Genomic DNA, 14405 nt, shown 5'->3' with positions numbered 1-14405 from the left:
CACGATTTTAGCTTGACTTTTTCAAAAATTATTGTTTATATAAAACGAATTGCTATTTAATTGTTCATTTCCAAAGGGAAAATGATCAGAAAGATTCAAATTATTCTGTTTCTATATTTGTTAGAATTCCAGAAGTCGGAAAAAAAATATTTAAACCCTGATTGAAACTTTTTTATCAAAATATTTGCAGATTGGTTTCCAAGTTAAGTATTGGTTGTTGAGATAATTTGCGTTTATTAGGTATCTACAGAATAATAAGGAATAAGTAATTAACAAAAATTCATTCACAAAAGTTTTTATTGCCAATAGATTCACAGTATTACAAATTAAACCTGAAATTAATTGAAAAAAATAACAAACATAAATAAAATACAAAATCTAAATTTCTGATGGAAAAACTTGACAGAAGGCAAATGAAATACATATTCATCTTACAGAAATGGAAATTTTTTACAATATTCGATTCAACTCAACTTGAATGATCAAATATCAAAAATGCCAGAAAAAAATTAATATTGCTACTTTGTTTACAGCAATCACGTCCAAATTCGAAAGTAGTACAAAGAAAAAACATGCTCAAAGTGAAATTATTAAAAATACAACAAAATTTGAAATTATATTCACAACAAATCAATGAGTGAGAGTTTTTAAAACAAATCGAAATGAATTTTCGAAACATATTCTCATTAATTCCAGAATTATATAATTAAAACTGAATGTATAGTCCATTCAAGTACGACTTACATCTCGGGTGGCTATGGAAGGTGATAGCCCATAAGTTAAGCTGCGTCTGGACTATGTCCATAGTCTGGACTTTCAAAGCCTACTCGGATGTCATTCTTGAATGGACATCCGAAATGGAATTCAGAATTAAATTGGGTTTCAAACATGGTAGGTACAGTAGGAAGATGAAGGTAGTCATAGGAAGAGAAAGCGATAGAAAAGAAAAGATGTAAAAAAACTTCGATAGTTACCTGTTTCAAGTCAACCTATAAGTATTATACACGAAAGTCTTAATCTGAACCCAATTCTTACTTTCAAATTTATCCAAATTTTTTTCCCTGAATTCTAAGCACTCTCCCTTTCTTGGTGGAATTTTGTTCTTTATGTGTTTTTTGAAGTACTGAAGCATTATATCCTTTTGAGTTTTATTCCATGATCCTCGAACAGATTTTCTTTCATCATTTTTGGATTCTCTAACCACAATATTACTATGGACTATGACTTTCGATTCATTTGAATTTTCTGGAATCTCTTCTCTAGAATCTGTTAAAAAAAGTTAACAATTGACCTAATTATCAATAATACTGAAAGAAATTTCTTATTTTTACCATGAGAAGGCTCTGGTGAAGATTCATGACGATTTGTTGGAACCTTTTCGTCTTCCCTCCAATTTACTAATTCAAAATCTATTTCATCTATTGTCTTTCCCTGCTCTTCCGTACTTATACCCTTTTCCATGGTCATCAAAAGTAATTTAGCCACTTTCGATGTTTGAAATAATTCTTGGGGTAACCTAAAATCAAATTTACTTATATCAAACGAAAAAAAAATACCTTTTCAAACTAACCTATAAAATTCTTCATGTGTTTTTTTAGTATGACCCATAAATTTCGCAATTTGTTCCATTTCGACTTCACTCAAATTCAAAATTTGCAGAACTGTAGCAATTTGTTTCCTGAGTCGGGAAGATGTGAGAGTCTCTGGATTTTCGGCACCGCATGATTGAGCATACTTCCTTAAGGTACTCGGTCCATCGATCCATTTTGATTGACTTCCGGCCAATGCGAATAAATAGGGATTTTCCTGTGGTACTATGGTTGTTTCTTTTCGGACTTGTAGCAAAATGTCGATATAATATTGAATTTTCTTTGGGAAAAGTAGCGGAACAGCACGGCTTCCTTTTCCAATAGTTACTATTCTTTTGAAGAATTTTGTCATTTCTTTTTCAGACTCTGTTAAAATATCCAAACAGTCATTATATTCAAAATCTTTATTATATGTATCAACTTTGGTGTATTGAACATCCCCCACTCTCTTGCGATTAATAGAAATAGTGAGTACCAATACTGCTTCCGATAGACGTTTGAAAGCTGCCAGATTACTTTTATCAGATTGTAGGTCATTTTTAGCTTGTTCGGCAATTTCGTAGCAATACTTATTGAATAAAATGAGATCTTTGGTGAGAGGGAGTCTCTGCATATTTGTTGAGTGTTTTTCAGTTAAATCTTTAAGGGCTAAACTACCCATTTCAAATTTCCAATTGGATTCCACTAAACTTTTGAAATTTCTTATATCTTTCAATGTTTTATCCTGGTCATGAGTTTTAATCAATGGACTTTTCATAAGAACCATGGATTCGGCAGTCGAACAAACTTGTACTAATATTGTTCTGAAATGTAAGGCGAGTGAAGGTGCTTTAAAATTTTTAGTCGTCTCATTATATCCAGCTATTGTTCTCGCAGCTGAAACTAATTTATGGAAATGTTCAGGTTTCAGAGCTTCTAAAATGGAATTGAGTTCGAAAACATCTTTCAATTGAATCAAAAGTCGTCCTAATTCTCGTAATTTATTACTCACTAGATGTTTTATATGAGGTCTTTTATGCTGCTTCAAATAATTCTCAGCATATTGACAAGCAATAGGATCTTTCATGCCTTCTAAAGCAATTCTATCGGCATGCATACTGCCAAAAACTTCTTTTTTCAAACGTAATCTATCCAAATATTTCTTCTTCGATTCATCAAATGCAAGCATCATTAATCCTTCATTGCAATATCTTACTCCGTTATTAATTCTCTCGCCCCGCATCCCACAAATTTTAATATGTTTTCTTAAAGATATCTTTTTATATAATCCTTTACAGAATTTACAGGGAAAAAAATTTAGATTGCCGGCTGTCATCGTTGAGGGTCTCTGTACAGCCCTTATAGTATTTTCCTTCAAAAGACTGAAGTTTCCATCTTTTCTCAAGGAACTAATCAATTTTTTTCTATTCGGATGATTTTTGGGAAATTTCAAAATTTGTTTTACACTTTCCTCTTCGGAGTGGTTCCGAAAAAGATGTCTAGAAAAATTTGTCACATCGTTATTACAGATTATACATCGATCCCTTTTATCCCATACACGACTTTTTCTTCTACTCATTTCAATTGAATATTCACCATTCTGTAATATCAATTTTCAAAAATCCACTAAATACGAGAAGTACAATGTACAACATAATATGACTTATTGTCACTGACTACGTAACTCACCAATACCGAAACTGGGGTTCTCTTTTTTTCACGACTCGGGCCACAAAATTCCTCATTTGAATATTTTTCGATATCTCCTATGTCTCCTTCGCTTTCAGTTTGTACACGGCTCTGTTCCATATTATCCTCAATATTCAAATTTTCATTGTCTGAACTAGATTCTGATGATTTCCTAGATGATTTCGTAAATGACTGAAGTGATTTTCTTGTATCTGAAGAATAAATTGATGATGATTTTGAAGAAGTTAAGGAAGATGATTCCAAAGGAGACTGAAAAAAATTTTCTTCGAAAAAAGTAAAGTAGGGATATTGAATTATCTACCATAACAGCGTCACATTCTTTTTCTTGTGGTTCTTCTTTTCTTTCCGTGGACATCTCGGTGGAAACCTATAATATTATGTGAAATTTCATTATTTTACATTCAATAATAACTCACCTCATTTTTTTTCCCAACGTTCTTGGCATTTCTCCACAATCTGAAATTATACCAGGGATCTTCGGTGTCATCCTTGAAATCATATTTTTTTGTCACTGAAAATAATGAAAGTTAGAAAAACTCTTGAGAAGGATTTTATTACGTAATTGAGATACCTGTTGATTCATCAGTCTCAAATTTTGGTGCTCCAGCTAATTCCATAATTTTCTGACATCGAGTTAATCTGAAGAATTTTCGATTCTTGGAGGACATTGTTAAAACGTAGAAATTCTCCTATTTCTTCTTCTCACACCTATGCTCAATCTGAAAAATAGCTTAAATATTACAGTTTAAATGAAAGGCAAGTGTGAATTATTTTTCCATATTCCAACAGGTGAAATAAAACAGAAATTGCTCAGAATATAGAGAATGCAGAGATATAGATAGAAAAACTGTGTGTGTTTTTGTGTATGTGAAAGAGAAAGAGGGAGAGACAGAGAAAGAAATTAATACAAGACATAGTGCAATTAGAAAAATCATATTCAATAGGGAGGAAATCAACATATGAGTATAACTAATTCTGAGTTCAATCTAAAAAAGCACTTTTCACTTTTCTATCCACAACATCAGATTCGTTATTCACTCGATGATTACAGCGATCAATTTCATATTCATTGGGGTACAAGAAATGTCCATCTCTTCAATCCAAATTTGGCTGAGTAGAATCTCTTCGGTAAGACTTATTCGAGTTGGTTTTAGAGCAAAATCGATCGTTTTGACCTGATGTTTCAATTTTTTGTGTCATGTCTACCAATTTTTATCGAAATCTGAAATAAAATATGCAATAGCTGTTTTGATTCTGTGGAAGTATATTATATAAAATAATAGAGTAAATGACTATCAGCCTTATTTTATTCAACAAAAAGCGGCTGTTTGTTTAGAACATTTTTTCAATATAAATAATGATGAAATACCATAAATTACTTAAAAATTTTTTTATTTCTCAACAAATTTTCCAAAACCATCAACAGCTAAAGAAGTGGTTTCGATAAAAACTTTTATTAAGTCTGGGTGAATCGCAGTCGCAATGCACCTGGGGTTACCTACATTCCATCAATCAGATGGAACAATGGATAGCAGAATTGAAATGAAAAAACAACAATGAATGAACAATGTTTTCCTCAAATTGACTGGAATAACATATTTTCCAAAATACTTGATGTTCTTTTGATTTTCAAAATATTTCATTTCATGAATCTAAATACTGCTACCGAAAAAGATGCAAAAAATGTCAAATACTTAATTCGTTCTAGGTATTGAAGATGAGCTGCATTCAAGAGCGAAAAACTGATCCCTCAATTTTTCTAAAAGTTCATTTAAATAAAATGCGGCTATATCTAAATAGGATTGAAATTCGGTGTTTTTTTATAGGTACAATATTTGATTGTAGAATTTCAATTCAATTCTGAATTTTTTATGAAAAGAGGTTTTTAAGGGTATTGAATGATGTGGAAATTGAAAACCAATATTCGGAAAAACTGATATTTCGTAGCCTACTACTACTATACACTAAGTATAAAAATAGAAATGAAAACAAACTCACCTTCCTCAGTTTCTTCAATGTGTCTTCCGATACCACAGACCAGTTCTCACAAACACAAACGATCGACGAATATCTGTAAGTTGAGATCGCTGATCGCATGAGAGTTCCATTCATATAACCCAATATTGCTATATCGGCAATATCAATAAAAACAAAGATTTTGATTCTGTCCATCCAGCTCTCTGGTTTTCTTAAGTGGAATTAAGTTTAAACTCGAATCTACTGATGGAATTAATTCCGATAAAAACATTCATTACAGTGTTTCGAACTGTTTGTGAAAAATGGTCACTGATTGAAGGCCTTCACATTACCAAGAATAATCCGAGAATGAAACAAGAAAACACAGAAGGTCTAAATACCTCTTATTATCGAAATATATAATATGAGAAAACACTTTATTCATTTCCATGCAGTTTTTTCAGAAATAACGTTGTCCTTGTTTCATCACAGTACAAGTTCTCATCACCCTATTGACCTAACCAACCATCTTCTCTAGTCCTATATGTCAAAATGGTAAGGCCACCCTTGTGAGATATCTCTGGACACTCCCGATGAAACTCAGAACGTCGTCACCGTTTTTGCTTAACGAAGTCTTGCATTTGGCTTAGCCACGGTTGATGTTCAACTTTCAAATTCGGGATGGTTTTTTTCGGCTACAACTTCGTCTTTGTTGCATATCAGTGATGCAATCTAGCTTCTTATTTGTTTGAGAAGTTGAACTTACCTGCTTGCAGTCTGTTTTTTAAATAGGACTTTTTGCGAACCCATTTTTATAAAATTCATTGTAGAAAATATTTGATTCATTATTTTTTATCTTTTATTTTGATTGACAATCAATCTTTTTAAAATTCTGCATTTTTAGTGTTTACTACAATAACATTATCGAAGTGTCTGGAAATGAATTAGCAGTTTTTAAAGAAAAACATTGCTTTTTTTCCCAAAACTTTCACGGCCCAAAACCAGTTCGAGAAAAACATCTCTTCATTGTTCGCTAGTTACAGATACGACTAATGAACAATTCACCGACCTGCAAATTGATATTTCCCGCGAAATCAAATCTTTCAGTTTCATCTACATATGCAAGTTTTCCTTCTGAAAAGTACATTCCAAATATACACGATACTTTCATTCTCCAAGTTTATTATTGATTTATTATTTACAGATATTTATATGACCGAGCTATCTCCTCTTATTTTTCACATTCATGATGTAAAAGAATATTAGAATGCATTTTGAACTTAAAAAATATCATCAATATGAACCTACATTTCGCCTTTTGCAGAGTAACCTGACCATACTTTTCCGGTGAAGTGAAATGTCCATTTCAATATTCGCTCTAGCCTGATGAGCGATCGAAGGTAGTAGTACGTTACTATGTACTACCTATGTAGCGAGCTCCTGGCAAAGTTAGTTAATAAAGTTACAAGAGAAAAGCGCTGAGATTGAAATTGATAATATATCGGACTGGAGGATTGTTGTATTGTATTTCACATAATTTGTGAAAAAATTCGTTCAATTACCATAATGGCACTCACTCGTGATCAAACAGACGAGTTGAAATCCATAGTAAAATTCACAATAAAACGGTTTTCGTTGGAACCAGAGTTCATACAAACGAATGTCGTTGATCTATCAGATGGAATTTCGCAGGAAGTAAACAAGAAGTTACTTGAATTCAAACGTAAACTATATCTGATGTAGTATATCATATGGAAAGGAACAATGAATCTGATATGAATGAGCACGAGCATAAATAATGAATTACCTACTCATTAAAAATGGGAAAATTCTGCGAAAAATCCTTCCACATGAACAGGAGCAAGGAAGCAGCTATGTTTGTGTAGGTATTCAATTTGCAAAAAAGAGCAAACGAAACAATAAGCAATATAAGCAATCGTAAATAACGATGAACTATTTAAAAAAAAATGGTTTACCATCATTCACAATCTAGTGATTTTCATACATTTCCGAGAGTTGGTTTTCAATAAGAACGTTCAAACTAGTTAGGTACTCATTTATTTCTTATACACAGACTACAATCATTTAATGTATCATTACTATCGAAAGAGTGAAATATTCACCACCCAAGAATTACAGAACTCCATACCAGATCGTATTGCCAAATAATATAGTTGTGTCAATTCATAATTGACACATGATAATATATGCCAAGTATCAACAAAATAACAATTACATACAGAACTAACTTGAGATTTGGTTTTTTATAATTTTGAAATCAATGAAAAAAAACTATTTACTACATTTCCCAGTTTCTCTTGTGTAGCCTCTTGTGTGGCACCTAGAACTTCTTCTTCTTCTTCTAGGAACCTTCGTACAGAAGCAGTTTACGAGGTATTCAACTTCAATAGTACTTCCTGAAGTACTGGGAATGATTCTAACCGAAGACAAATCCGAACCTTGTGGGACGAGTTTTCTGAATTGCTGTTTTAAATAAACCATTGCTGGACATCCAGTTTCATAGGCTCCTGTATTTTCAGTAAATACACCAATCCACCTATGGGGATTTCTTCCTAATCTTACTTCTGGCCTTACGCCAATGAATGTGTATCCTGGAGGTGTCGAATCCTTTATGATGTCGGCTGCCTTCTGTTCATCCTGAGGTGTGACATTTTCTGTGCAAGGTAGAAGGTTCAACATATTGACTGAAGGTGCAACAAGGAATATACCAAAGATATAAGGAAAGATCATCTGCAACAATTAAAGAAAATAATTTTTGGCAAAAATAATTAAAGTTTCTGTTGGAATATAGATGAATAGCTCTGAGTTTTCAATCTCTTCATTCCTTTTAATTTAACAGCACACTAAATGGAAGAAATAATTTCAACTTACATTGTCTCTTGGATAAGGCACTATATATTGAAATATGTAATTACTTTTTCTGAGAGAGCAAAGGGTAAGAACTGCAAGAACATTCCCGATTCATGCGTATTTATTTACTCTGAAATTATCCCCACTTTCATACAATACCTTGTTTAAAAAATAATTCAAGCTACAATGGGCTCAAATTACTTAGTTATCTTTTATTTTCTTCGATTTGTTTGAATCATAATAAAATGATGTCTCATCACGAGTTGTATATATACATACATATTAAAGAACGTACTTCAACTGTCAGTTATTTTTCATCAGATGAATAATATAATTATCTCCTGCAAAAAATCAGGAACGTTGTGAAATAGTTTGCAATTTGAAATGATGTTTGATTTTAGACGTTTAATAAATTGAGAAATCGGTTCAGAAGGCATACTGAAGGGAAATCCACCGAAGTAACATTTTACACGAATTCATGGAGAATTCTGATAGATAGCTCGACATAACAGCTTTGAAAATCACTCAAAAACATTGAATAAAATCCTTCTGTGAATTATAAAATAGCAATTTCATTGTTATTACTATTAACCTCAGAGAATTTTGATATGTCTTGATTTTACGATTCGTTCATAAGAGCAGAAAAAATAAGATTTCTTCGTGATTTTTCCTTTTTTGTGAGCCTCGAACACACAATGTGAATGGCATCCTAGAACGGATGTGAAAAAAAATTAACAATTTTTTTGGGTTACCAACAATAGGTCGGTTAAATTAACTTTATTTTCTTTGTCAATTTCTTGGATAATGATGATGGTTTAGAAAATAAATGCATACTTTTGCATACTTTTCATCAACATGTTGGAACTTCAACTTCCGGCAAATTATCGAGATAAATCATTTCACAAAATAAGAACGTACCTACCTTCTCAATTGATCCAAAACTGAGAATTCGGAATTCTGCAAAATATAGAAGATCATGCGAGAATCAATTCGAATTAAAGTTCCCTCTCTCGAATTGAGCATTATCGAAGATATATTGGTTTGTTATAAACGTAGAGTCAAATAGCCAATCAGATGAACTATTTATTAAAAAAATGCTTTACCATAATTTGCAATCTAGTGATTTTCATTCATTTCCGAGAGTGGGTTTTTAATGAAAAACGTTCAGACTAATTACTCATTTATTTCTTATCCACAGACTACAATCATTTCAAATATCATTACAATCAAAAAAATTCAATATTCACCACACAAAAATTACAGAACTTCATACCAGATCATATAGCCCAATAAAATAGTTGTGTCATTTCCTTGATAATTATCATATAATTTATTGTATATCTATTATTTTTGCATATTAGCAACATAATAACAATGAGACTATTGTCGAAAAACATATAGAACTAACTTCAGATTTTGTGTTATAATTTTGAACTCAAATGAAAAATAATTATTCACTAAATTTCCCAGTTTCTCCTGTGTAGCTTCTTGTGTGGTACCTAGAACTTCTTTTTCTTCTGGGAACTTTCGTACAGAAGCAGTTTACGAGGTATTCAACTTCAATAGTACTTCCTGAAGTACTGGGAATGATTCTAACCGAAGACAAATCCGAACCTTGTGGGACGAGTTTTCTGAATTGCTGTTTTAAATAAACCATTGCTGGACATCCAGTTTCATAGGCTCCTGTATTTTCAGTAAATACACCAATCCACCTATGAGGATTTCTTCCTAACCTTACTTCTGGTCTTACGCCAATAAATGTGTATCCTGGAGGTGTCGAATTCTTTATGATATCGGCTGCCTTTTGTTCATCCTGAGGTGTGACGTTTTCCGTACAGGGAAGAAGATTCATCATCTTCACTAACGATGAAAAAAATCAGGCAATGATATTTGAAATGATTATCTGCAACAATGGAAGAAAATTCGTAAAATAAATAAACTTTTCAATTGGAAATAAGATGATTTGCTCTTCTGAGTTCAAGCCTTCTATTAATAGTAACTTGAATTTCACAGTACACTAATTCACATTAGTTGTAATAAGAAAATTAATTTTAACTTACACTTTGTCGTGGATAAGGCAGTATAAAAAAGGGCTTCTTCTGCGATAGCAGAAGTGTAGGAACTGCAGTGACATTCCCGCATCATGCAATTTATTCAATTTGGAATTAACCCCACTTGTCGCACAACTACATTTTTTATAAATAATTGAAGCTAAAATGGACTCTAATGACTTAGATATCTTCTATTTTCTTCGAATTGCGTGGTTTATCATGATATTATTCATGTCTCATAACGAATTGTATACATATTGAATTACCTACTTCAGCTGTCGATTATATTCATCAGATGAATCATACTATTATCATCTGAAAAATCGGAAATGTTACGGTGAAGTAAATTATTGGAATTTGAATTGATGTTGCTCAACAAAAATCCATCGAAGTCACATTCCCAACGAATTCATAACTACCCTGAAAATAAGTCACTAGTCACTCAAATTCACTGACGAACATCCTCCTGTAAATTATACAACAGTAATTTCATCGTTATTTCTACTATGAGCCCAGAGAGTAATATTCATATGTCTTAACGTCACCATTTGAGAAAATAGAAATTTCATTAGGATGAAAAAAACTGGAGTTCTTCGTTGTTCATACTTTTTTGATCTTCAAAGTCACAAACACACAATGTGAAGAAAAATAATCAATTTTTTGGGTTACCAAGAAGAAAGATTTTTTTATTTGTCAATATCTTGGATATGTAAGAAGTTTGACATCAGACAGCCTATCGAGATAATCAATTCGAAAACATATTCAATTAATTCAGAATTTTCCTAATCAGTCACCGGTTCATGTTCCTAATTTGAAAATAAATAAATAAACAAATATGAAAAATCGCCTGAGGCACAAGTCATGATGAAGGAAATGGAAAAACATTTTTTAAAATGATATGTGAACGATTATTCGCTCTAACTCTCTTCTTTGAATGAAATCGTTATCTCATTGTCTCCGTGTAGCACTCTGGTTCCGAACTGACTTTGCTCCGTTCTGATTTATTCAATAATAAGTAAATCGTTATCTATTTCAAGAGGAGAAAGAATTGCCATTCATTCCAGCGAAAAATGGATTTCCATCCACACTAAAAAATATAGGTTAGCTTTCATTTAGTGCTCTCAATTATGATTTCATCATAATTAATACAAATTGAGTACAGAGAATTGATCAAAAAGACATAGGTACGCTTTTTTCCAGGTGAATTCGGAACACAATCTCTATAGCATATTATCTATATCCTCACAACATCTATCGAGATATCGAATTTTGAGATCAACATTATGATAAATTATGTCAGAAAAGTTTCGATCACTCTTTCCAAAAAAAATATATATATATATTAGATATTTTGCGAATTTATATAACAGGTAGATCGGTTAAGTACTATTAAAATTAGTTTGTTAGTTTCCAAAAACGTCAGACGTGGAATGAGCTCTGAAAAGGGGCAAATATGCTCTGGAACTTTGATATTACAAACCAGATTGAATATGGAATGACATTACCTATTTGATTATCCACCAAGTATTCATAATATGTCTATCATCAAGAATTTCACTTCCACAAATGGATTACAGACGTTTATCGAAGCAATTTTCTTTTAATATTTTACGTTCTTATCAACATTGACAGATTATTCCTACTTGCTCAGAATGTTTTCACGAATATATTTAACAGTAGCTGCAATGAAAATATTGAAAATTCAGTATCTACTATTCCTGCTATGACATGCTGAAAATTCAAAAGCATAAAATACATTATTTTTGAGTAGTTATCATGTTTATCAGACAAAAATACTTCCTGAATGAATTGTTGATTATGAATTCTATTTGACGTAATTAAATGATATTTCACGTTCATTGAATTCAAACCAAATTCAATCAACTAGAGATTCTTTAAAAATGTTTACATTTTCATTTCGTGAAGACGATAAGAATATTTATAAATAATCGAAGCTCACTGCACGGAGAGCGTTGCTTGGACGTTGCCAGATTGATGGTATTGATTCCTTGGGAATTCGACTCGACATACAGATAGCGATGTTGGAGACGCCTATCAGCGGACCGAGGAACTAAAACTATATAAAAAGTAGATAAATGGCGACCGAGCGAGTTCCGACCGAAATTTCGGAAAATGAGTGAAATATTCTAAGTTCACACTCAGCTAGCCATATACACGCGAAAAAAGTAGAGATCCGAAAATGGATCTCACACTGCCAAACGGATCTCAGTCTACTTATAAAACTTCATAAACGGATCTCTTTCTGGTCGGAGTATATATATATATATATATATATATATATATATCTCTCACCTCATATATATCGATGTCACCTCCGATTTCGGAGGTGACATCGTTTTGCCTTGTTTTTTAGCTTCTTAGATTCAGGAGGCTTCAGGGATCAACATATCAAAAAATCGTTTTGAGGTCACAACGCACCCCGTTTATGTACTGAACAATCTTTTAGTTCGAGTGTATATCACTGGCGCTAGTGTGCCGAGCTGTATATAGAAGAATTGCTCTGCGGGACTCTTTGCTGGTTAGCACCTCCGAAAATGGCAACGTTGTACCGTACAAGCAGATGTACACAGGCGGAATATCAGTATACGGAGGAATTAAGTAAATAGAGGCGCAGCGCGCTATCTCCTCCATAATTGCAATCCAGGCGGCATATCTCAACAATTTTTATCGCATTCTTTCGTAGGGGAAAGAATCACGTGAAAGAAAACCAATCTTAGCTCTCTCGAATGGGATTATGACTGTATACATTTCATCGTGTGTATCTATGCATCCGTTGAACTTCTTTCATCTCAAGCTAACACCATAATTCTGAATTTGGCGATTTAATTACTTACTTGAAAACAAATCGATTTGAATCTTGTACATAATAGTGATTCTTTCTATGAAAATGATCTATATATACTTTGAGTATATAGATAATACCACTCATTAGAATAACGAATAAATCAGTAATGTTCTTAGAACATAGAATAACAGGAAGGAGCTTTTCTAGGTACACCTAGAGGTAAAATATATCTATATATACTATGAAGAACTTTCTTTCAGCTCGAACTTTCGATATTCATTTATATCAACATCGATAGCACTACAAAAAGTGTATCACTCACAAGAGCGTAATGCTCTATGTAGGGAAACGGCTTAAATGGATGATACCAGATAGTTTTTTGTTAAGAATGTACAACTACCTGCAAGATAACACAACAGGAGAAAAATTATTCCTTGTTTCAAACACTTGTTAAAATACATATCGGGCTAAAAACCCTGAATCTACGCCAACACGAATCACGAATTTGTACAATTGGAGATATTTCAAGCTATTCCGTCTCTGGTTTCTGCATGATTTTATCGGGCCAAATGTTGCCTTGTTTCGGCCGGTTTGATAACCACTGATAGGAAATATTGACGAATTTTCAATGAAGTGTGAGAAATTTTTGAATTTCTTTTTCCTATTTTCTAATGAATAACCACTGATATATCTATGGGAGATGATTCCCCAACATGAGGGTTCCTCAAACAACTGAAGAACAGAAGAATCTTCACTTGGAAGGCCGAACCTAGTCGAAAGACCTTCATGGTCATAAGCAAGATTTGGAATACTATTAATTCCACTACTGGGTAAACTGAGCTTACCTTCACCCACCTGAAGATGTTATTGTGTCGTGGTTCAAAACTAATTTTGTAAAATCGTATTATCTATTTTGAGTTCAATTGTGGATCTTCATCCAGTATCAGTCACATCAATTCAATATATCTCTATAATTCTGAATTTGGCGAAATAATTCATTACCTACCTGAAATAAAACCATAATAATATTGATTCTTTCTATGAAAATTATTTATATAGATAATACTTCCTATTAGAATAACGAATAATCAGAAATGTTACATTGCATATAAAAAAATGAGCTGTTCAGAGAAAGGAGAATACTTTTTGGAAAAGAATATTCAGAAGTACAGGCCGATCCTTAGGCGTGCCGAATTCCTTATGTGCCGCTCCGCCCGCTCCAAAGACAAAAAATATACTTTTTTTTACATATATACGGTGTCCCAGATAAGATGAAAAACATTTTAATGTGAGATAGAGAACACCTCGAGGATTACGAAGAACCCCCACATGTAGTATCTAAGAGTTCTAGATTCTGATTTACAGGGTGTTTTTCAAATTTAAATGGAAATTGAAACCACTCTATCTCCTGAACGGAGATATTCATCCGAAATTTGATATGAA

At 32.6% G+C, this 14405-nt stretch overlaps 2 protein-coding genes across 2 annotated transcripts; both read right to left on the bottom strand.

Moving 5' to 3' along the window:
* Window positions 1-279: 279 nt before the first annotated feature.
* On the bottom strand, window positions 280-5300 carry LOC123310224. Its single transcript, XM_044893676.1, has 8 exons — window positions 5277-5300; window positions 3850-4500; window positions 3695-3789; window positions 3580-3645; window positions 3258-3527; window positions 1571-3168; window positions 1332-1516; window positions 280-1266 (listed from the first exon to the last, which is right to left on the bottom strand). The coding sequence occupies exons 2-8, from the start codon at window positions 3944-3946 to the stop codon at window positions 980-982; spliced, it is 2598 nt and encodes an 865-aa protein (XP_044749611.1). The 5' UTR covers window positions 3947-4500; window positions 5277-5300; the 3' UTR covers window positions 280-979.
* Window positions 5301-7478: 2178 nt separating this feature from the next.
* On the bottom strand, window positions 7479-12381 carry LOC123310219. The gene is made up of 2 exons (XM_044893665.1): window positions 11662-12381; window positions 7479-7985 (listed from the first exon to the last, which is right to left on the bottom strand). The coding sequence occupies exon 2, from the start codon at window positions 7983-7985 to the stop codon at window positions 7527-7529; it is 459 nt and encodes a 152-aa protein (XP_044749600.1). The 5' UTR covers window positions 11662-12381; the 3' UTR covers window positions 7479-7526.
* Window positions 12382-14405: the final 2024 nt, after the last annotated feature.

This window comes from Coccinella septempunctata, chromosome 3, assembly GCF_907165205.1.
Source record: "Coccinella septempunctata chromosome 3, icCocSept1.1, whole genome shotgun sequence".
Classification (NCBI taxonomy): domain Eukaryota; kingdom Metazoa; phylum Arthropoda; class Insecta; order Coleoptera; family Coccinellidae; genus Coccinella; species Coccinella septempunctata.
The sequence above is the reverse complement of the archived record's forward strand: the minus strand, read 5'-3'. Positions and strand labels throughout refer to the sequence as shown.